Below are 22,610 nucleotides of genomic sequence, written 5' to 3'. Positions count from 1 at the left end.
ACTTTGGTAATTTAAAAGACTTATGGAATTCAGTGCTAAAAATTAGAATCTGTGCCTTTGAGGAGATTTGTTCTTGTAATTACCCTGGTTTAGTGGAGTTGACTAAGATATTTGAGACCTTTTTTCCACTGTGTTGCACCAAAGTACTTGAAATCTGAAATGTAGTTGATAGGTCTGAACAGACCAGCCTTTTAAATCCTGGCTTCAAAATCCTGACCTGAAAGAATGTGTTTCAGACAGAGCCAACAAATATGAGCTTAATGCTTGGATGCTATGAAAAAAAACCCTCAATGAAACAAATGTGTAATCACTCTTTTAACATGAAAAATAAAACTCAGTCAAAGCTTCTGTAACTTGAAGTAGATGACAGTATTCTGGGTAGTGTGAAATCTGACCTGCCATTTTTAATGTCCTTTTTTTCTTTTTTCCTGGTATGAAAACCCCTCTAAGTCACTCAGGTTCATTTGTCAAGGATACTTGTGGTGCCTACTGCATGAGTTGTACTAGAATATGATTTGTTTTATTGAGTCTTTGCCCAGTCCTCAGCAGGACTCCTGGCACATCTCATGTGCCCTTCTGCAGGGCTTTTTATACTGTTCCTAGCAGCCCAGGAGAAATCCCACTTCCACTGTTGTTCTTGATTGAGTAAAAAGGTGTTGATTAAACAAAGTGCAGACTGGATAAATCATTTTGGGGAAAAATACAGTCTTGCATGGCATCTTAAAAATTGCGTTGAATTATGCTGAAGCTGATGGAGCAAGGTTGGATTAAGTTTTGTTTTATTCAGGTGTTGACTCAGGTTCATGGAAGGGTCACCAGTCTAAATGTCACATGGCCTGTCAGTAATGACTTCAGCTGCTGTGGACATTTGTCTTCGTTTATTCAAGCCTAAAATATCTAAATCCTCTGAGAGACTGAAGTGAAGAATGTTATCACATGACTGAGTTTCTTTTCAGACTGAAACACTGAAAAGCATTTAAGATAAATGGGTCTCAGGTTCTGACAGAGGAAGTGGTTTTAAACTATAATGCACATCCATGAAATAGGCAGCAGTGTATCATTAGGTTTTGAGTAGTTATTTAAATCCACTTCAAAAAAGATTGTTTTAAAAGTGAAGATTAAATCTGAGCCACATCCTCTGTGGGGAGGTGTGTGTGTATATATATCCTCCCTTTGAAAGACAGCACCATGAATTTAGGGCTCAAACTAGGCTCTAAGAATTTTGGTGGTTTTGTTTTATTCTTTGCTGGTTTGGTTTGTTTGGGTTTTTTTTTTTTTGTTTTTTTAATGGTTTTTTTTTTGTTGTTGTTGCAGGGTTTTGTTTTTTTTTCTAGGAATTTAAAGAACATGTGGATGTTCAGTTTGTACAAATAACTAGTGGTGGTTTGCAGTGACCCATTTTGGAAATACATTGCATTTGGCATCTGATAGCTTAGGGAAGATAAATGCATGGGAACTATTTCTGTAGTATTTATTCTGACAGATGAAATCAGCTTAGGCAACCAAAATTGAGCAAATGCTCAAGAAAAATGAGAGAGTCTCTTAACTGTTATAAAACAAACTACTGTTGAATATCTTGCTTTGACAACTTTAAACAAACTGTACAGTGTTCAGTATGTTATGTGTAAAGGTGAAATCCAAGCTCTCAGTGAAGATGGTGTTTTGATTTCCAGGTTCGCTGGATGATGTACTGGATTGTGTTTGCTCTTTATACAGTGACTGAAACAATAACTGACCTAACAGTCTCTTGGTAAGACCCTGCTTTTTATCAACTCTAGAGGAAACTGTTTGTTTCTGATGTTTTTTAATTTGTACTGATTTATTTTGTGTAAAGAAGTTGTGCTTGTTGAGTAGCTGTTTTTACAGGAAAATATCTTGGTGCATAGATGAACAGCAGCTGTTTTTAAGTTTGCTGTACACTGTCACTTGAATTAGGGACTGCAACATTTCCAGCTTCCCTGCAGAAGCTGAACAGGGGAATGGAACTCTTAAAAGGATGGCAGGAATGTATAATAAAAAGCAAGTATATTATCTGTTGTCATTTCTTAAATGACAGTAGTCCATAAATCCAGAACTCATTTAATTTTTGTCTAGTGTAACTACTTCTATTTGAAGGATCCTATATGCTAATATAATTGTGGTTTTTTAAAAATATCTTCATAATGATTAATTACTGAGCATTTTCCTACAGCAGTTGTTGATTTTGTGCAACCTTTAACTTGTCTGTAGGTTTCCACTGTACTATGAACTGAAGATAGCTTTTGTCATCTGGCTCCTTTCCCCATATACTAGAGGGGCAAGTTTAATCTACAGAAAATTCCTCCACCCACTTCTTTCTTCTAAAGAAAGGGTAAGAAATTACTTCTCAGATTTTTAATGCCTAATATGGAAACACCATATGCTGAAATAAAAGCTGTTGCTAGATACACTACAAAGCAGAGCAGCTTGTTACTGTCTTGCCTGGCAGCACCAATTTGCACTAGCAGAGGCAAGTGCACATGACTGTCCCTGTCTGTGCTTCTGTTTAACTGGTCTGAGCAGACAAGGTCCTGCCTCCATTGCCATGAGAGTTTGGTGTTCCCTGCTCTGCTTGAGGCACTCTGAGCAGCCCAGTTGAATGGAAATGATGCACCTTGAATTTCTGTGGAAACCCAGGGCACCAGGAATATTTCTGTCTGCTCTGGTGTGCCCTGACCCCCAGGGGAGCACTGTCTTTGACCCTCATTCATGGAGAAGGTTTCCTGGACTTCAAGATAAACTAGAACCCACAAAAGTGTGAAATAAATTATAAACATAGTGTAGGTGTATCACTTAGTGAGAAATTTAGGTTTTGGGATTTTTAGTATGTTGTGGATGGAAGCAAGATGGAAGGCACAGGATGTCATCCTGGGTTTCTTCTTCATGCTTCTTCCTTCCCTTCATAGGTTTGAGTAGCATTTGTAATTAGGCCAAATCCAGCTCTTTAGGATCAGCTACTGAGTTAAAAGACAAAATAATCTAAGTGTCAATTCTTAATTGTGTAGTCTTAAAATACCTTGTAACAAAAAATTGTTGACCAATTTGTGCCTTCTAATGAAAAGCTGCCAAACTCATGATAATGAAACTGTTTTTCTAATAAGAAATAATAAACACTTAGGTCCAAACACAAATTGCTGTCTCAAGTACCTTCAGTGCAAACCCAAAAAAGCCAACAACTAATACCCCCTTGTAAAAGTAGCAATGCTTGCAGTAGTGCTGCAAGCACATGTACAGTACTCCCTGCCCAGAAGCATGAACACAGCTTTACTAAAAGCTGTTGATGTTAACATTTTTTCCTAGCATAAACTAGTAATAACACTTCTCAGGATGATTGACATCAATGACTTTTTTTGGTTTGCAAACTAAGATAAGAGGAGAGACTTGTTACTGAGTTTGAAGGGTAGACCAGTCTGCAGCAGTAAATACCCAAACATAAAAATAGCTACAAGATGGTTAGCTTTGTCAAAGTATGACAGGGACACAGCTCTGCTTTAGCTCTTTTTCAGCATCAGTTTGGATGTGTGGAAAGAGCAATTAGCCAAGGTGTGGAGACAAGCACTGAGAAGCCCCACACTACAGAAAACAGCATTTCTAAAGGTCAGTTCATAAGGCTAGACTTGGCCTTTATGAGGCAAAGCAAGTAGCTGACAAGATTGCCACTGATAGGAACAGTAAGGTCATCTTGACCTTCTGAGGGTTGTGCTAGGAACAATTTGCAACTTTGTAAGGTGAGGAGATAATTCGCTGTAGTCTCCAAGCTGTTGGGAAGCACCTTGCAGACTTTTGTCTTCAACTCCAGGCATTTACCCGAGCTTGAGATAAATGCCATGCCTGTATTGTCCTTGGTACTTAAATATTTCGAAGCTGTGCCTTTGGAAGCTCTTTGTAAGTCGGCTCTACCTTTCCAGGGAGCTTGTGTTAGATAAGGTTATTTCTTGAAAAGCTTCTGTCCAACCAGTTAAAGTCACTCTCTGTAAGGAACTTGTTGCAATGTTTCTGAGCTGTACAAAAGTGATCTGCTTTATCTTCTTGTTTGACCACATATAATCTTTTTTTTACATGAGAAAATTGTAATGAAGGAAACATCTGAATACAAAGATAAATCCCATTAAATATTTTCTTAAATACTTCTTCTGTCTTCCTTTACTGATGGAAAAATAATAATACTGTGGAGTAATCTTACTCTCTTATGAACAGCCTTCTAAAATTTAAGTATGTTTTTCTTTTAGGAGATTGATGAGTACATAGTCCAAGCCAAAGAAAGAGGCTATGAGACCATGGTGAATTTTGGAAGGCAAGGGTTGAATTTGGCAGCAACTGCTGCAGTGACAGCAGCTGTAAAGGTGAGTTTCTGCTTGCATTAATTGCTTTTGAGTTTGATATAGAACAGTGCAATTGTACTGAGGATCTATCATCTTACATAAAAAAGGTAAATTCTGCAAGTGTACTGAAAACCTGGGACACAATTAAAGGCTTGCAGCCCTCTCCTCTTCACACTGTGTGTGTTGGTTTGTTGAAGATGGCTTGTAGTTATTTCTTGGATGATCAGATCAGTTAACTCTAATTCAAAAGGTACCATTCAGTTTTCTGTGCAGGCTTTTAATAAAGGTGACCATTGTTTCTTTTCTCCGTCTGTTGTGCTTTCTTGTTGATAAACAAACTTTTGAAAGGATTTCTGGCTTTTCTGCTGTTTTTCTCCAATCAACCTGAGGTAATGCCACATATGAATTAAGGCATGAAAGACTACTACCATGGTTAAAAATTCTCTTGACACAATTAACCTGTTTGCAACTTGTTGGGTGAATTATTATATTAATATACTAAACATAAGCCTGCCTATTGGTGTTTAGCATACACTTGCTTTGTCATTGTTTTCCATTAAATTATGGAGTGATCTGTTGTTTTTCCTACAAAACTCATCACCTTCAGTATTTCAGAGAGCTCTGGGTGTAGGAAAACAAAATACAAACTTATATGTCAGATTCTAAGCAATTTGTGCACCACTGAAAGGAATATACTCCAGACAATGTGTATCCTACCTAATAGTAATTTAAACAAAAAACAAAACAAAACAAAACAAAAACAAAAAAAAAAAAAAAAAAAGAAAAGAAAAAGGTGTATGTCCAAGGGAAATCACAGGTTTAAGGCAATCAGGATTAATTTCTTCCTGGGAATAAATGGAGCCATTGTGCTCATAGTAACAGCACTGAAACCCTGAGCACTGTCAGTAGATAACAGAAGACAGTCTAGAGATCCCTGGCTGTCAGAGTTGAGTATGTACAGCTGGCATTTAGCTTACATGTCTGGGCTTCTATGTGAACTTCCTGCATTATAAATAAAAGACATTCCTAAAAATTACATTTTCACATGCTGCCTCAAAAAGCTTTGGAAAAGTAGTCATGCATATCTTGTTTGTTCATTTTCTCTCTTTTTAAAGATATGTGTGGGTGGTAACATTATGACTTTTTATTTTTAAGTATGGTCATAATGAGCCCGAAATACTGAGAAAGTGATTAAATTTGATCACTGTAGGGGTTTTTTGTTATTCAAATTCTTAATATTGCCTTGAGACATGAAATAATTTAGAATGTAATAAGTGCACCTCCAAAGGAATGAAAGTATTCAGAGTGAAAATAGGTTATTTAAATAAACCAAATAAACCCAACAAACAAACACTCAAAGTGCTCTACTGGGAGAAAAAGTTTAATTGCTAAATGCTAAAATGCAAATTCTTTGTATTACACATTTATTACAATAAGCACCTGTAAGGATTCTTATGCTTTGTGTGTGCCCCTTTTGTTTGGCTGTGGTTGGATATTTCCTTGTTAATTTTTAGGATGTAGCAGAAATATTGTAAAATAAGTAACACCAGTATCTCCTCCCACTTTCTTCTGAAATAATGAATAACTTTTTCTGAAGTGTCTGTTTAGATTTCATTGCTATTCAGCTGTGACTGGCAAGATGCCTGCTCCATTTGTTAAAACTTGTTAAACATGCTCATGAATATTTGTACAGAATTAGTTCAGTGCAGATCAGATGCTAGGGAAAAACAACCACCACAATACCATAGACCTAAAATAGGCATGATTTTTTAACAGCATGAAAGAGGAGACTCACTGAAGAAAATCTTTATTTTGGCACGTTAAGCCTCTTGGGTTTGTCATTCCAAAATGCTGAGTGTGCCTGCTCCATGCAGGCAAATGGACTCAATGCATGTGTTCTTGATTTTGTTCCCTGTTTTTCAGGAGTTGACTGCTGCCTCCAGCAGGTGAAAAGATTATCCCTTCACCAGGAGCTGGTGGAGCATGCTATAGGATTTCAGCAACAGAACTGTAGTAGTGAGATCAGTCTTGATGGGAAAGAGGGCACACTTTCATCACTATTCTTTTTTTTAATAGAGCACACATGCTTATTCTGACATAGCAGATCTCAAATTAGGAGAGGGGGAAACGCTAAACATGTGTGCAAGGTTAAATCTATGTCAAAAGACATTAAAGTGTCCAAGAAAACTGCTTTTGCTGACTTTAGGAGGATGTTAAAATGGATTGGACACTTGCTGAAATATTTGGAATATCAAATGTGGGAGAGAGTGATTTTCTTCAAGGGTTGTCACAGGAATAGGGGATTACCATTGTTGGCTCTGTTAGGGAGGTTGGAGCAGCCAGCCAGGTCAGTCTGCTGAAATTTGACTTAGATTTAAACCTGCTCCCCTATAGTTAAATTGAAATGTGTTTGGCAGGAGTAGTGGCTTATAGCTTGCATTCTCATATTGATATTTTTAGCTGGTAGTAGTTAGCCACTGTTCATATAAAATGTAGTGTTTCAAAACCTCCTAAATACCATACATTGGCAAAATAATGGTGTTAAATTAGCATGTCAGAAAACAAATATTTGTAAAATCCTGATTTCTGGAGATTTAGAGATGAAAGATAGTCCGTCTGTGTTAAATTTTTTCTTTATACTGAAGGAAATTTTTATTAGTAAAAGAATCAGAAACAAGATGCCTTAATAGGCTCAGTAGTTTATGGATTTGGGGAAATTATATCCACAACATTTAAATTCCAGTGATGCATCTGCTTTTCAGGTCTTCTGAGATGATGGTTACCTCTATGTTTCAATGTCAGCCAACCCATGAATTCAGATTTCTTGAGCTACTAGTGAAACCTGGTGTCCTTATCACTCTGAGCAGGGGAACTGCTACTTAAGCTGTGAAATACTCTGTTCCTCTTTATGAGGTCACACAACAGTGTTCATTTGTAAAGTGATGGTGATAATATGTTTTGAGGGCTGTGTCACAGACATGTTCTATGAAAAATCCTTTCCTTAGGATTTTTTCTCCTGAGGAGCTGAGAGGCCTCAGGAACAAAATGTAAACAATGATTATCTGCTGCTGTGGAATGCAACAGGTGCATCTGTGATTGGTCTCATGTGGTTGTTTCTAATTAATGGCCAATCACAGTCTGGCTGTCTGGACTGTCCTGGTCAGTCACAAGCCTTTGTTATCATTCTTTTTCTATGATGAAATCCTTTCTTCTCTTCTTTTAGTGTAGTTCTAATGTAATATATATAATAAAATAATTCAAGCCTTCTAAAACATGGAGTCAAATCCTCATGTCTTCCCTCATCCTAAGACCCCTGTGAACACTGTCACAGGGCTGTGTTTCCTGAATGCCTTCTGGTCATCCTGAGTCTGCTGCCTTTTTGCTGCTGGAGTGATTTTCTCCTGGCCTTGCTCACCCTTCCCCTTATCCCCACTCAGGGCACGGCAGAGGAAGGAGCTGTGCTGCAGCCAGCTGTGGCACACAGCCAGGATCTCTCTGGGGAGCAGCAGTGCTGTCATCCTCCTCCCTGCTGGGCTGCCTGGCGTGCTGCAGGGGTCATTCACGGGACAGCAGTCCCTGGGCAGGCTCAGAGGGAGCAGGAGTCATTCCCTGTCAGCTTGGATGGGATCAGGGAGAGAACAGCTGAGAATGTGGGTGCTGCATGCATTGGGAACCTGTCCAAGGCAGGCAGGAAGCTCCAGTCAGTGATCCTGCCCCCTGAGGGCTGCAAGTGCCATTGAACAGCAGAGTCCCTGAGGCTCACAGTGTGGGGTTTGTTTACAGCCACTTCCATAAAAGTACATGCTCAATAACAGAATGGAAAATGGCATTTCATATATGAGGGTCAGCTGATGAGACTAATAGCTTACTAGAGGCTGAGTAGTCTTGAAAGGAGACCCTTAAATGGGCTGTATTTATTTCAAATAATTGATTTAGAAAGATATTATGACTTTAATTGGTGTCTCACATTGGTTACTGCTAATGTGTGTGGACTCTAAAACATGTTTAGTATGTTTTAGGAAATGCTATTGAATAATGAAGAAAAGTCATTCTTTAGGACTTGCATTTTGTTTAAGACAACACACAGACTTGACAGTTCATCTCTCTTCAGTGTTTGCCTACTTAGAAATTTTAGTGCTGAAGTTATGTGATTTATTTTCTTTATCCCTGGCACTCTAATTGTAAATGTATGTGTCTCAATCTTTTGGGCTGCAATTTAGTTCCCAGCCTCTGGGCTGAGTGCAGCCTGGTGTATTCCTTCCTTACTGGCAGAGACTGGTGATGTGATGGGCCACCAGTGATAACTGCTCTGCCACCTTCTCCTGAGCAGTATCTGGGGAGAGGTGATGGCTGCTGCCACATCCAGGGCATGGGAATGGAGGCAGGAGATCCTCTTCAGCTCCACCTACGCCTGAATTGCTCTGCTTTTAAGGCAAACATGTTGCTTTCAAGCTGTAACTCTTTGACCTTTCAAACAAAATAGTAAAGCTCTTAAAGCATTATTATTCTAAATGGGAATGTTACTCTCACATTTCCTGCAGTAGGAAGGAATTTAATATTTTTCAGCCAGACTTTCATCCTGAGCTGATAGTAATCCAGATCTACACAGAATGCTTTGTTTCAGCAGAAAGCAATTAACTGCTGTTTTTGGGCATGGGGGTGGAAGAATCTTCTGAAGTCTTAAATGCAGTGTGAGCACAGTGCTATGCACACTCCCACAGAACACCTTGAAATTTGTCCTTCAGTGTCCATGCAGTGGAGTTCAAGTAGAAATCAATCTTGATTTGGCTAGACTGGATGTTCCAGGTGTGGGACAGGGACTGGTGGCCCTCTAGGGAGTAGCTGCATAGGATTGGTGCCATGTGTGATGGGGACTGTCCAGCACAGCACAGCTCCCATTCTACTGTGACTCCCAGGCATGTGTGCTGCATCTTTATTTGTGTATATATCCCTTCAAACTTCTCAATGTTTTCTGTGTGTAACTTGAGTAAAACTTTCCATCTTGGCAAGTAGTTTTGGAATGAAGGGCCCTTTGTATAAATCCCTGCTGTGCTCCCTGAGTGAGGCAGTGCTCCACAGGAGCTCCAGATGAACCATGCAGTTTGGTTAGGGGCACAGTGTTATTTTATGGCACATACTTGACTTTTTTTTCCTCCTTTGAAAAACAAAATTTTGTATCCAAAAGCTGCACTGGAAAATAGGGCTGAATGTTCCTAGCTTGGATATAGTCCTCTGTCCACAGTGGAATAAGAAATGTAGGCTTGTAATGTGAATTCTTAATATGTTAGTTGTTATAATCCTTATTGCATTATTCTATACAATTTCCAAATGTCTTTTTGTAGTATATCACATGATGAATGAACTTGCTGGGCAGCTGTTAAACAAGTGTGTCTTTCTATACTTTGCTGCTGGCCAAAACCAGCTTCTGTCACTGTTTTGAGTCTGTTCACTCTTGGTGAGTGGAATTGTACTGAATTTGTATGGATTCTGCTGAGAACCAGCTAGGTCCATTTTACATATTCAGTAAAATATTTCAGTGTTCAGTGACTGAGACTTGAGTCCTGTTCAACCTCTTAAAGCATTGGACACAGTCTGATGAACACTCTTGTATCTTATAGCAGAGTAATATATTTACTGTAAGCTGTTACTTGTCAAAAGAAGCAGTTCTTTCTGCAGTTCTCTTCTCCATGTCCTCATAAAGTTCTCAGGCATAGCTGGTTCCTGATGTAGTTTACTTGAAATGCTTTTCAGTGCAGTAGTGGAAGGGCAGGATTTTTCCTGCCTTAAGAGAGACTTTAGGAGACCTGCCTCAAATGAGCCATTTTGGGGAATAAATTTGACTTTGGGATTTTTACAATTTTTAATACAGACACTGTGCAGTGTTTGTAGTGCACTTTAACTCAAAGGCAAGCTGTACTTCAGTTTGTGAGAACTGAGTCATCCTACAAGTATGTAGGAAGAGATAGAAAAGTTAAGGCTTCTCTCACAAGAAACCTTTTCTTTGTTGTTTGGTGACAATGATTGGGTAAGAATTATCATAGGTTTGTTGTGCTTGAGTAGAATACTGTCCACTGTCTTAATTTTATATGCTCTACTAATAACTAGTCATCAGAAAATTAATATTAGGTTTCAGGCACTTTTCCCCCTGCCTTTTGGTACCCACACAAACTTCAGGAACTTTAATTCAACTGTCTGTTCACTTTACATGGCTATTTTTGACGTGGACTAATTCAGTGTGCTGGTCTACCAACTGCAAAAACAGTTGTCATGAGAGTGGGAGCAAATGGCTGTGGCCAGCAGTGCCAGAATTGCCTTCTGCTGGTGCTGTTGCAGAGAAAGGTGAATGGAATTGTACCCAGGTTTCTGCTCCTGCTAGCTAGCAAGCTGGTCAAATGAAGAATTTTACTTAAAAGCTTCATTTGTAAGAATGAAACCAAGTCTTTAACACTTGCTTGAAGTGGAATTCATGCACGGGCTTGTCAACCTTTCCCTGAAATGGTTATTTTTTGCCTTATGCCAGAGATGGAAGAATTAAATGTTATTTTAACGTGACTTTGAGTACTTGTTCTTGTGGTCTTATTCTTTTAGTTGCTTATGCAATAAATTAATCTTTAATGCTTTAATAATAACATCATCTGATGTAAGATGAAAGAGCTGCTGGATGACCTTTCTTTCCAACAGGGAAACTTCCATATGTTCCATCTGGAAAAAAAGGGAAGAGAGTTGGAGATGTGTGATACTTGATGTGTGATTAACTATTCTCCTGTGTGGGGTTAGATTTGGGGTTGGTATTTTGTCAGTAAAGCTGTATTAGTAGGAGGACTGCTAGCCTGGAGTCCAGGCAGGACCTCTTTGGTTTGTGGTTTCAAGTTTCTGTCAACTGGAGCTGCTTTTATAGTGCTGCCAGTTTTGCTGCCTGTTTCTCAGTTATTTGAGTTAATGTTACAGAGTGTATTTTTAACACTTTTCTCCTTAACCTTATTCAAATTTGTGGAATATATAATGGCAGAAAACTATCTTCAACCATACTCTTTAAAGTGGAAGTGTTACTGTCATGCTACCTTGAACTGCCATGTTTGAAGTGAACATTTCTGATGTGTGTTTCTTTTAAACACTTACCCTCAGCCTTTATTTGCTCAGATGAAAGGGTTGAAATGCAGCACTTGTAATTAAGCTGCCAGCTTGTGTAACTTTGTCATCTAGGAGCAATGTGGGTAAAAGCAATACTTTTAAAAGTGTAAAGCAAGTGCATGTGTCTGTTCAATGGGTTTTGTTGTGCAGCAAGGAAGCATGGGCTTATACATCTTAACCCAAGCTGAGCAGCAAAGTTAAACCTCTGCCTGGATTCCAAAGATATTGTTGTTGTATTTCAGAGCCAAGGTGCAATAACTGAGAAACTGAGAAGTTTCAGTATGCATGATTTGACTACTATACAAGGAGATGAGCCTGTTGGACAGAGAGCTTATCAGACGTTGCCAGAAGCTAAGAAGAAAACCAGAGCCTCTACAAGTGAATCTTCAGGTATGTATCTTTTTTTCTTCCCTACCTAAAAGAACAATTCTCCCAAAGCAAAAGGGGAATAGCAGAAACACATTCACCCAATTTCTAAATGGAAAAGGCCTCAAAGAATTCCAATACACTTAAACAGAATACACTCAAGCAAAGTAAATTACGACAGTTAAGAAATCCTTCCTGAATTACTTTCTTCTCACAGCCACTCTCAGTGTAATCATACTGTATTCATTGCTCCTGTCCTTGCCAATTGGCAACAAGAATTTATTACCAAAATAAAACCTAATTGGAAGTCAAATGTTATGTGATTAAGTGGAGTTTCTGTGACAAATGTACAAGAAGTTAAACGTGAGAACATATGGAAGTTGAGTAAATAGAAGAGAAAATTAATAGAAATTAATTCACCAGGCTTGTAGTAATAGATCAAAATGTAAAATTGCTTATGGTGATAGGAATAATAAAGGCATCAAGTTTTCATAATGGGCTGATAAAAGATGATGTGTGGTCACCAATATATGGTTTTGTTCAGAGATACTATTGTTTCATTATTATATTACATGTGCTGTTATTGTCATCATCACTTTGCTCTTGAGCTTGTCATGTTTGAAGGAAGGTTTTGCTGGAAGCCTGGTAACTACACCTTTTTAAATGGCAAGGCTATGATGTCAAGGAGCTGATATTTCCCACAAAAGAAGTAGATCTGGGCTATTTCTTTTCACCTAAGCCTGTCCTTCCTTCTTATCCCTCTGTTTTGGGGAGGAGTAGTGTTTGTGGGGTCCAAGGGATTCCATGGATATGTGGTAGCCCATGAAGTTTGTAAGGAATAGATGGCCAGCTGAAGGGAGCTAAGCTGAATTGCACATTGTTTCCAGAAGGTATCCTGTGCAGGGCAGTGTGAACTGGAGCTGCTGGCTGCAGAGAAAGCCAAGAATTCATGAAGAGCTGCACTAGAGATGGTGTCACTGCAGCTGTTTGCAGGGTCTGTTCCTCACTCAGACAGCATTACCTACCTAGCTGAAATAGCTTGAAAATGCTCTAAATTTTTTTTAATGCTTCAATTTATACTATATAAATAATCACTGACTGTAAGATTCAATCTTAAATGTCAAAAAGCTTTCTTACAGCTAGTTGAATTTAATTAATTGTTTCTGCTCCTGGTCTGATATCTAACATACACCTCTCATGTTTACTTTGAATTTTCTGCAGCATTATGAACTTAAAAAAGATCAAAAGTGCACATAGATTTAGGAACACTGTGTAGCAATATTCTGCTGTGCTTAGCAAAATCTTATTTTTTGTGGTCTGAGCTGGGAGTTCTCTGCAAATTGCAGGACATGGATCATAGGGTGGTGCTGAGCTGGCAGTGAAAAAGGGAATGCTCTGATGGGATGCTGATGCATCACATGTTACAAACAGAGATAAGAAGTATTGGTGTCACTGCCAACACTGCTAGCCTGAAACAGAGAAACAGATGTGATTGAAATCTTTTGTGTTGAAAAGGATGAATTGAAACTATACTGGAAGCAGAGATGTGTTACCTCTGAAATGGCAGAAGAGAACAGCAGAATGTCTGCCTCAAGTAGCTGTGGAATAGATTAGGTGATTCTAAGTTCTAGGGAAAAAACACTGAGGAAAAAAATTAGCTAAGCCTAAATAAAACATTGGCTTAAGATGAAATGTACATAGGTCATTAATACAGTTTGGTTTGGAGTCCAAAAGGTGTTCCTGAGTGTTACAGCCTGTAGATTCTGGGATAAAAAGAGAGTTTTGCAGAAGAAGGAACCAGAGTGGATTTGGGAGATTTGTGATAGGTCTGTGATGGGGATTCGGGGCTGTTGGACCCCAAGGAGCTTTTCAGGGTGAGTTTTTAAGCAGTTTGTGCCCTCTAGTGAGAGTCTCAGGTAATAATCTTGGTCCTGGTTTTGCAGGATGTTAACAACCCTTAACAGTACTTGGGTGTGTTACTGATCTGAAAGGAGCTTTGGTGTTAAAAATGCAGGAGGATGAGAGTATGAAGAGGGATCCTATGAATGAAAGTCATGGAATGGTTTGTGTTAAAGGGACCTTTAAAGGTTTATGTAAGTGTAACCTCCCTCTCATGGGGATTATATCCAAAAATCTTGAGTACTTGTTAAGATGACCACTAAGGCTTTTGCAGTTTAGTGTAAAGCAGAAGATGTCAGCAGACTTGTGGTTCCAGTTTTGATTAATGAAGAATCACTGCATTTCACACCTGTGGAACCATGTGGCAGGATTAGAAGCACCAAACTTGTGGCAGAGTTGATGTTTCTGTTTTGAAATGAGCACATCATTTAAAAGGGTAAATCATGTGTGGTAAAGATGAAAATCACGGCTCTCCTAGAAATCAAAAAGTTACAGCTACTTTTTTAAAATTATTTTTTAAAGGTTATAAAACTCCACTGGAAAAAAATCCTGCAGATGATAAAACAGATGAAGAGATGGAAGGGACACATTCAGAGGATGAAATGTGTGCTCAGAGAGGCCTTCGAAGAACTCAGAGTATGAAATCGGTGAAAACGATTAAAGGCCGTAAAGAGGCAAGTATAATCCTGGTTAATGGAGTTTGTTTCTTCAGCCTATATTGGCATTTTTCATAGTGCAGACATTGATTTTTAATCCTGGAGAAGTTGTCAGCAATAACTGGGTTCTGGAATGCTAAATGGGGAAGGAAGTATGTGATGATAATATCTAGGCTTGGAGCTTTTGTAGTTTGGAGTGTTTAGGGGAAATCCATGAATGAAATGAACTAAGCAAGGAGCAGGGGAGAGGAGATGAAACACACTCTGTGCTTGCAATGCTAATTCTGACACCACTGAGCCCAGTTTCAGGAGCTGCTCACCTTGGAACGGTTATGGATAGCAATATTATAATTTCCATGTTGTGTACACTTAAACACCTCCTGTTTAATAAAGAATATTCAGAATTTTTTAGTTCCCGTAGACACATGGCCTGACTCTCTATGATGTACAAAGAGAAGATCCTAGTTTGCATTCAATGCACTTTATATGTGCATGCATCACAAAATTTAAAGATACTTCAGGATAAATCTCTGTGAAATCTCATAGAAGCTTTTGGGTCATTCCAGGAAAACAGATGATACTTATTCTTCTTGCCCAATTCTGTTGAAACTTTGTTATTTAATCATAGGCAGATTCTCTTAGTGAAACTGGGGTGTCCAAAGCACACTGAAAGACATTTGCAAAATAAAATTAGTGGGCAGTTGAATCATAGTTCTGCTTGGTGTGACTCAACTCTTTGTTATAATTTTATTTTTCCCCCCAGATACGATATGGATCACTGAAATACAGAGTAAAGAAGAGACCTGCTGTATACTTTTAAGTGTACTGCACAATGCCTGCCAGAGAAACTGCTGTACTATAGTAACTTGAATTCAAGTGTTAAAGATCTGTGTACAATTCCTAAAATGAGTCTGTATGAACAGATATAGTAGGACTTGTTTTTGTGAACCCAAGTGATCAGATCAAGTATTACTCTGTTTTTCTAGAATTGTTTAGATTTAAGTCTGGACAAGCTACAGCATGAATTTCAGCACTCCTTAAATAGGAGTTAAATGAGGAATGGGAAATACTCTTTTCCAGAGCTATTGGACAGATAGAAATAATTGCAACTCCAGTTAAATTAGCAGAAGGTTTAAGTATCTAGAGCTTGTGAGAATTGAACCATACTGTCCCCAAGTTTACATTGAAAGATAGATATACTTGAAATATTTTTCTGAACTACAATTCCTGAAAAGGCCTTTGTGTAATTTTTAAATGTACAGTTGAAAGGACAGTGGATGATGGTGGGAAAGAAAAAGGAAAGGTGAGGTAGGTTGGATACATCCTTAACATCATCATCTTGCATCATATTGCCAAGCTTAGCAAACTGGGGGTACATATAGCACTTTATGCAAAACTCTGTAGTTTTGCACACTCTTAATGATTTACAACTGCACATGTAATTTTAGTGACTTGCTAGATAGGTTAGAGTGACATTTTGAATGCCAGCAATTCTTGTATTTTATGATCTTTTTAAAATTTATCTTGATTCCTTAAGTACACTTAGGATGCTGTAGATATTTGCTACTAACAATATTATCAGGTGCCTTTCTATGTATAATAGGGCTGTGTGGGTTTTGTCTCTGTGTGTGTTTTTTTTGGGGGGTTTGGGGTTTTTTTTGTTTGTGGGGTTGTTTTGTTTGTGTCTGTCTTCCTCCATCTAAAGAGATGTAACATGATTTAAATCAGTTTTTGGTTAAAATTGTGGTAAGTAGAACTTGTAGCAATTCCAGTGATCTGCCTCAGGGATCTGATCAGCCCATGAGCTGTGTGTTAAAGTCGTGCTGCCATCAAGGTATGTATGAGCTTAGTCAGGCCCTGGTTTAGTTTTGCTCTACATTGCTTTAAGAACAAATATATTTATATATATATGTACTTCAGAACATGTAGGAGTGTATATTTCATACCATATGTGGATTCTAAAATGGCCTATGTAGTACTTTCTTTTATTGCTGAAGTTATTACTAAAATATTTGCATATAAATAGCTTTTCTTCTAAAAGTCTAGTTGATTTAGTCAGTCATTTTATAACCTAGAATCCCATGGCATATCTGCACAGAGATTAATTTTGAAATGTCTTTCAATATGCAGTGACTTGTCAAAATTACTTTTTTTAGGTCACCTTTGGTACTATTTTCTGCAGTTCTGAGAATTAGGCTGACTTTAGTTTGCTGTGTGACTATATTTCTACTGTGGATTCAGGGAGAAGCCACCACTTTTTGCAGATAGTATTTTATTATGTATCTTTGGGGCAGACCTTGTTACTTCCCTCAAAGAGGAAATGGCATGGATTCCTCTTATCCTGGGATCTCTGACTTTAATCCTTAGGCCTTTCCCCAGGTATTGACAGTCATCTGCAAGTCTCCAGCAGAGATTTTAAATATATTCCTGAGGCTTGGGCAGTTCTTCTTCTGTTACAGCCATAGCAATTCACTGCTGGTCTGCAGCATTCAGAGTAGTTTTCTGTATGCTTCAGCCATGGCTTGAGTTCTGTGGCTACAAATGCAGCTGGTCTGTGTTGGTGTTGTTCCTCCCTGGCTGTGGGAAGTGTCTGCAAGCCCTGTGCAAAGCTGTGCTCAAGTACAACAGCACTTCAGCATCTCTGAGGAACCTCAGTGCTTTAGGGAGAAGTCCCAGCAGGCCATGTGTGATTAAAAGCTAAAACCTGTAAAACTTCACTCAGAAACACAGGAACAAGAAGACAGGAAGGCTGCTCTCTCCCAAATGAGTAGAGTGTTAAAATCCCATCCCCTAACCAAACCTGTACCTTGTTATCCAGCTTTTCTAAGGAGCTGCGGGCAAGGAGTGATCACAAAAGCAACCTCCCCTGGAGTGTGGGACTTCTGCCCCAGGAATGTTTGTGCTTCTCCTCTGTTTCCCTGAGGTTTGTCTGTGTGTAAGACACTAAGGAACCCTAAGCTCTTGTATTTGCATCTCACCCCTCTCTGAATAGTAGACTGACCTGGGCCTGGGATGGAATCTCTAACTCTTACTGTGGAGTTGAAAACTTGCTGACACATTTTGCTGTAACTAATCATGCTTATTTTACCAGCAAGCATGGCAAAAAAATTATCATCTTTGTACAAATCATAATCCTGCATGAAGGAGTAGAGTAAGCCATTTTTATCAGAATTACAATTCCTGTACAGGTTCATGTAGATCCTGTTTTGGGGGTTGTTTTATGTTTTTAACACATTTCTAGGGCTAGAGATCATTGAAGTGTTTCAGGCTCTACCACACTCCTGTCAGGAAGTTGCTCTATGTGTCTCTATGTACCTGAGGCTGCAACTTCTGGCAGACTTAACTTACTAACTCAGTAGTGATAAAGGCTAAATAAATCCTCCTTTTCCTGGAACTTGCATGGAATTAGGAAAGCTGGCAGTATTATTCATATTCATTACTGTTTGCATATAAATGTGCTTCTTTTCTTTCAGGTAACTGTCTTACATGATCAAACCTTCAATATTTTCCTAGCTGTTTTCTTCAGTCTAATAGCCAACTATACAAATATTTTCTTGCCAGTGTGATTTTGATCTTTGAATTCATCCTCAAACTGGTTCACTGGATTATCTTCATTTTTTCTTCTTACTGTTCATTGTTAGGTGGTGCTTGTCAGGGCACAGTGGCATGATCAGCTTTTATCCCAGTGATACATAGTTCTCTCTCCTTGTTGAGTTTAGTTTACTTAGGTTTTGAAACACTACTAAAAGTCTCTTAACTTTGGTTTTAACTTTCTAAAATACTAAAAGTCTTTTAACTTTGGTTACAGGGAATTTTCAAACATTTTTTGCCTTAGCAACTGCACAAGTCATCTGTCTAGCTCTTGCCAGAAAAATTCTTGAAAAAAATGTTAAAAATCAATGTTTAACATTCTTTTTGGATTTGGAATGTAAAATGTAGTTGATGTCAAATTATCTAATCTTCTGAACAAAGTGTTTCCTGAGAACTGACTGACTGCCACCATCAGGACTGCTAATTTGACTGTAGTCAAACAAAGACTTGGGGTTTAAAAGTGCTTTAAAAGAGAATATGTTTTTCTGTTTAAATCATATCAAGGTTTCAAGGCTTTCCAAAATATGTCTGAACTGACTCAGCTTTCTTAGCAAGAGCCTGCTGTGCTTGTTAAAATACCCAGTCTGAGATGAGGATTACATTGGTGGCCTCAGCTGCAAGTGAGCTTAGGCTGGACTTTGATTGCAATGTAATTGCCAATATTGCTAATTCCTTTGGTGTGTGAAAGTAAGTGAATAACATCCAACAGACATTTTGCAAAGTATAATGAATTTTAAAATAGAAGATAACTTGGTAAAAGAGAATGGTGAAGAAAATGCTGGACACATTCAATGTGCTGTTCATGACAAAAATGTGTTTTATTTTTGGTGTTATTAATTTGCTTTTATTAATGGGAAGTTGGTATTTTTAAGTACTTTTTCTACAAAAATGTATGTGCAAAGGCAATACTTTAACATTTTTCAAGAACTTGTATTTTTAAATGCTACAAACCAGAGAATATACATTTGGACTGAAGATAGTAGCTTTAAAAAAATGCAATGTAAGCTTTAATTTTTATATTGTAATAATAACTTGCTGTCAACTTGTTTACATATTTGTAGGATGGAAACTTCATTATGCATTGACTTATCTTGATGCTGACTTTAATAAATGCTGCTTTGAGCAAGATGCAGTGGATATTTTATTACCTGAATTACTATTAACAAACTAGTCACTGTGTAATCTGTGTTCTGTTACTTATTGTAATGGTTCAAGCACCAAAAACAATGTAGCTGAACTTTGGAGAAACTTGAAAAACTCTTCAAAGTATGACTAAACTGCCCTTGAGGTTCTGCCATGAAGTCTGAAGCTAATTTAGGCTGAAATGAGATGTACCCTGCTAAAGGCAACTTGAACATGCTGTGGTGTCACCTGGTTTGATTAGATGTATGGTTCAGAGTAAATCAAAATTGAGATGCTCAGTGTCCCAAAAGAGTGTAACTTGCTGGGGAACTGCTGGACATCAAACTGATTTTGTTTTGCATTCCCTAGTCAGAGTTCTTCTGGTAATCCAGGGGAGGAGATGCATAGATGAATTTGGCCCTTTCCTTTTTCAAACCTCCTTTTGAGTCATCTGTTAACACCCCTACCAAAACCCAAGCAAAATCCTCAGTAACCACATTTTCTGGGCCTTGTTTGCAAGTTTCCTGGCTTACTTCCTCAAATAAAAGAATTTCTTGATATTGAGGAGAAAGATTTGAAAGACCATAGCAAGAAATAATTTTTAAGCATTGTGAAAATCCATCCCAGAAGCACAGACTGACTCTTAGGGGAACTTGCAGTGATTCAGTTTCTGATGTCAGAAAAGTTCATGCAGTACAAGCACCCTACCAAGAAATTGTGGATGTCAGAAAGCAATGCTGACTTCTTTTCCTTTATTTCTTCAGCTGACATTTAGCAGGTAGTGAGAGCACTCTTGAATGTGGGCTAAAAGCTGCCTTCCTGCTTTTTAATATGACGCTGGTAAGACCCTCTCAGGGAATAATCTGAGTATTCAAAACTAGTGCTGGTATGTGTATCTTGGGTTAAAATGTTAAATATTCAGCAGCAGCAATGGTGACAGGTCTTTTGGGGAGTTTTGTTGTTTGGTTTTTTGGTTTTGGGGGTTTTTAAAGTTCTGAGACATTGTGTATTTTCCCCACTAGTATGGGAAAACAAATGGTGGAATATGATGGGAAATCTAATACATATTGTGAAATCAATAGACTTCCAAAATTATTTTCCTCCTTTCTGTAGATGTATTCAGGAACAGAATGGGAGCCTGTCTTGTGTCTGCCTGCCTTTGCCAAACTTCAGCAGCAGATTGCTCTGTTTGCATTAGGATAGGAATTATGAAAGCAGCTGGAGCAGGGACTACAAGGAATTCAAAATGTAGGATTTCACTGCCGTCTGCTAATGTGCAGTGGCTACATGGATGGGGAAGCTAAGAAACTATTTAGAAAGTTCTTTTTTTTCAGGCTGCAGCAGTTCCAAGGTAAGCAGCCCTTTGACCCTCACATCTTTCCCTGTGTACAACACTCACTATGTTGTGTGGCACTCACTGCTTCCTCAGGGAGCTGCACCACCCCGGTCAATCTTTCTACTCATTTTAGTGAAAATGAACTAAGAAAACTGAGGGGAAATCATCCTACCTTACTGCCTTAAACAACAGAATTTCTTTGTATGGCTGAGGAGGAAGACTTTTTTAAAAAGCCCCAAAGCAAGTCTAAAACCCTGTATAAAGTTAGTGTGATTGTAAACAAATGTAATGCTAGGCAAAATGCAGCCATAACCATGTGTGTTAGTGTTGAGGGAACTGTACCAGCAGCCACTCACTGTGCTTTGGTCAAACCCATTTTTGCCAGGTTTAATTAATGATGGTTTATGTCTCTGTTCTTGCTAACTTGAAGGGAGTTTCTTGTGCTGTTCACAGGATGTGGAGCTTTTAGGTGTTACTCTGCAAGCCCCTGGGTCAAGAGAGCATTTATAGTAGTTCAGATTGATCATTGAATTGGCAGGACAATCTCCTGGCCTTTGGGGAAGGCTACTGAGCAAAATAAACCTTTGGTAGAGGCCTGAAATTATCCAGTCTAGATTAAATCTTGATGTAAAACAATGGTTCTCTTAAAATAGAGGCCATGGAAGAAGGAAAGCTGCTCCCTTGTTCAAACCATGATGGAACAACTGCCAAGCTGTTCTGCTTTTCTCTGGGCTGTCTCTTGCAGCTCCCCTTGGAGTGCTAGTTTGCTGCAGAGATGTGGCTGCATCCCCCAAAGTCCTGCCTGGACCAACCTCCTCTCTTGGCAGCCCCCTCTCTCCTTGGCAACATCTTTGTTGGCGAGTTACAGTTAATTTTGAAGAATTTTTAACAAGCTCCCTTTGTGCAAATAAAGTAGATAGCTGCATTCTTTTACAAGTTATGTTCTTCACAGATCACTGTATCAGACTTGCTAAAGCACAGACATGCAGCCACTGAGCAGCAAAAGTACCAGTTTGTGAAAGCAATCTTTTCTCTTGTTCTGCCCTGCAAGGGCTGCTTCTGTAGAGTTTATTTCCTTTATTTTGTTGATGGAGATTAAACTTAATGGAACTTTACTCAGTTCTGTTCTGATTTTGCAGGGAGTGTTCTTAAAAAAACTCCCCAGTGGTTCTTATGTTCTGCTTCAGGAACTAATCACTGTACAAGCTGTCTGTGTACCTTGCCCTGTTGGGAAATAGTATTTTTAATCCACTCTCAGTTAATTTTCTTCTCTTTGACTTGTGGTTGTGCTGCCTCTGTTTAGATTTTGGATGAGGTAGAAAATACATTTTATCAAGAAACTTATAATTTATTTGTAGCTTTTATTATAAATGCATGTGCATGATAAGATACCGAAATACCAGTGGGTAGCCCATAACTAGTTCTGAGCATTTTTATGCACCAAGACATTTTGCTGTAATCCCTTTCTGGTTCTCTTCAAGAGTTCAACATGTGTGTGGTGAGGGAAGGCACCAGGGATCACTTATTGTTCAGAAAGCACAGTGTTAACTCTCGAAGTACTGCAGTAGTGATTGTGCATTGAACTTCTTAGTGAAGAAATCTTAGTACCTACTCATTGAAATAAGTGTGCTGGTTTAGTGGTGAAATAGCTCTGCTTTTCACAGGTCCTTGTTTTAACAGTCCAAGATAAGCTGCCTTGGCAAAGCTTGGGATTTGGGGGCAGCTAATGTTGCTTACCACATGGAACAATTTTAATTAATTATAATGAAATTTCCTGGCTGAAACATGTTAGAATCTCTTATGGAGGAAAGAATATCACTACTGTTGGCTTACCTATCAAACTTTGAATAAAACTTTAATGGGACATAAAACAAGAAGTGGGAAATGATAAGAGAATAATTTTGATAGTTTTTATTACTGGGGGAAGGGCATACTTTTAATAAGGATTGTTTTCTTTTTTTTTAATAATGGTACCTAATTGAACAAGAAGCCTAGAGATTAAGCCTTGCATCATCCCTTGGTTTTTGCTGGAATGCTCATTGGAAATATCACATTTGGCCCTTTGTCAGATAAACTGGGGAGGAAACCAGTGTATATCTCAGGTAAGATTGTTAAAAGGTTTTTCTTAAGTATTCTACACGGAAAACATCTCTTTCCTGCCTGCCCCTG

General features: G+C 38.5%; 1 protein-coding gene across 2 annotated transcripts in view; it reads left to right on the top strand.

Moving 5' to 3' along the window:
* Positions 1 to 19,111, top strand: part of REEP3 (receptor accessory protein 3) — a 37,331-nt gene extending 18,220 nt beyond the window's left edge. The window contains exons 3-9 of one of the 2 annotated variants that reach the window (XR_009275054.1): positions 1,674 to 1,750; positions 2,230 to 2,350; positions 4,248 to 4,361; positions 11,714 to 11,861; positions 14,259 to 14,410; positions 15,156 to 17,315; positions 17,866 to 19,111. Coding sequence is in view for 1 of the 2 variants with exons in the window: in XM_058810431.1 (XP_058666414.1) it covers positions 1,674 to 1,750; positions 2,230 to 2,350; positions 4,248 to 4,361; positions 11,714 to 11,861; positions 14,259 to 14,410; positions 15,156 to 15,212 (669 nt within the window). In the remaining variant the exon portion in view is untranslated. Of the gene's footprint in view, positions 1 to 1,673; positions 1,751 to 2,229; positions 2,351 to 4,247; positions 4,362 to 11,713; positions 11,862 to 14,258; positions 14,411 to 15,155 lie in introns of both variants that reach the window. The other variant, XM_058810431.1, reaches the window with a different exon arrangement.
* The last annotated feature ends 3,499 nt before the right edge of the window (positions 19,112 to 22,610 follow it).

The sequence above is a fragment of the Ammospiza caudacuta genome, chromosome 9 (assembly GCF_027887145.1).
Source record: "Ammospiza caudacuta isolate bAmmCau1 chromosome 9, bAmmCau1.pri, whole genome shotgun sequence".
Lineage (NCBI taxonomy): Eukaryota > Metazoa > Chordata > Aves > Passeriformes > Passerellidae > Ammospiza > Ammospiza caudacuta.
Note: the sequence above shows the minus strand (reverse complement) of the source record. Positions and strands in the feature narration are given on the sequence as shown.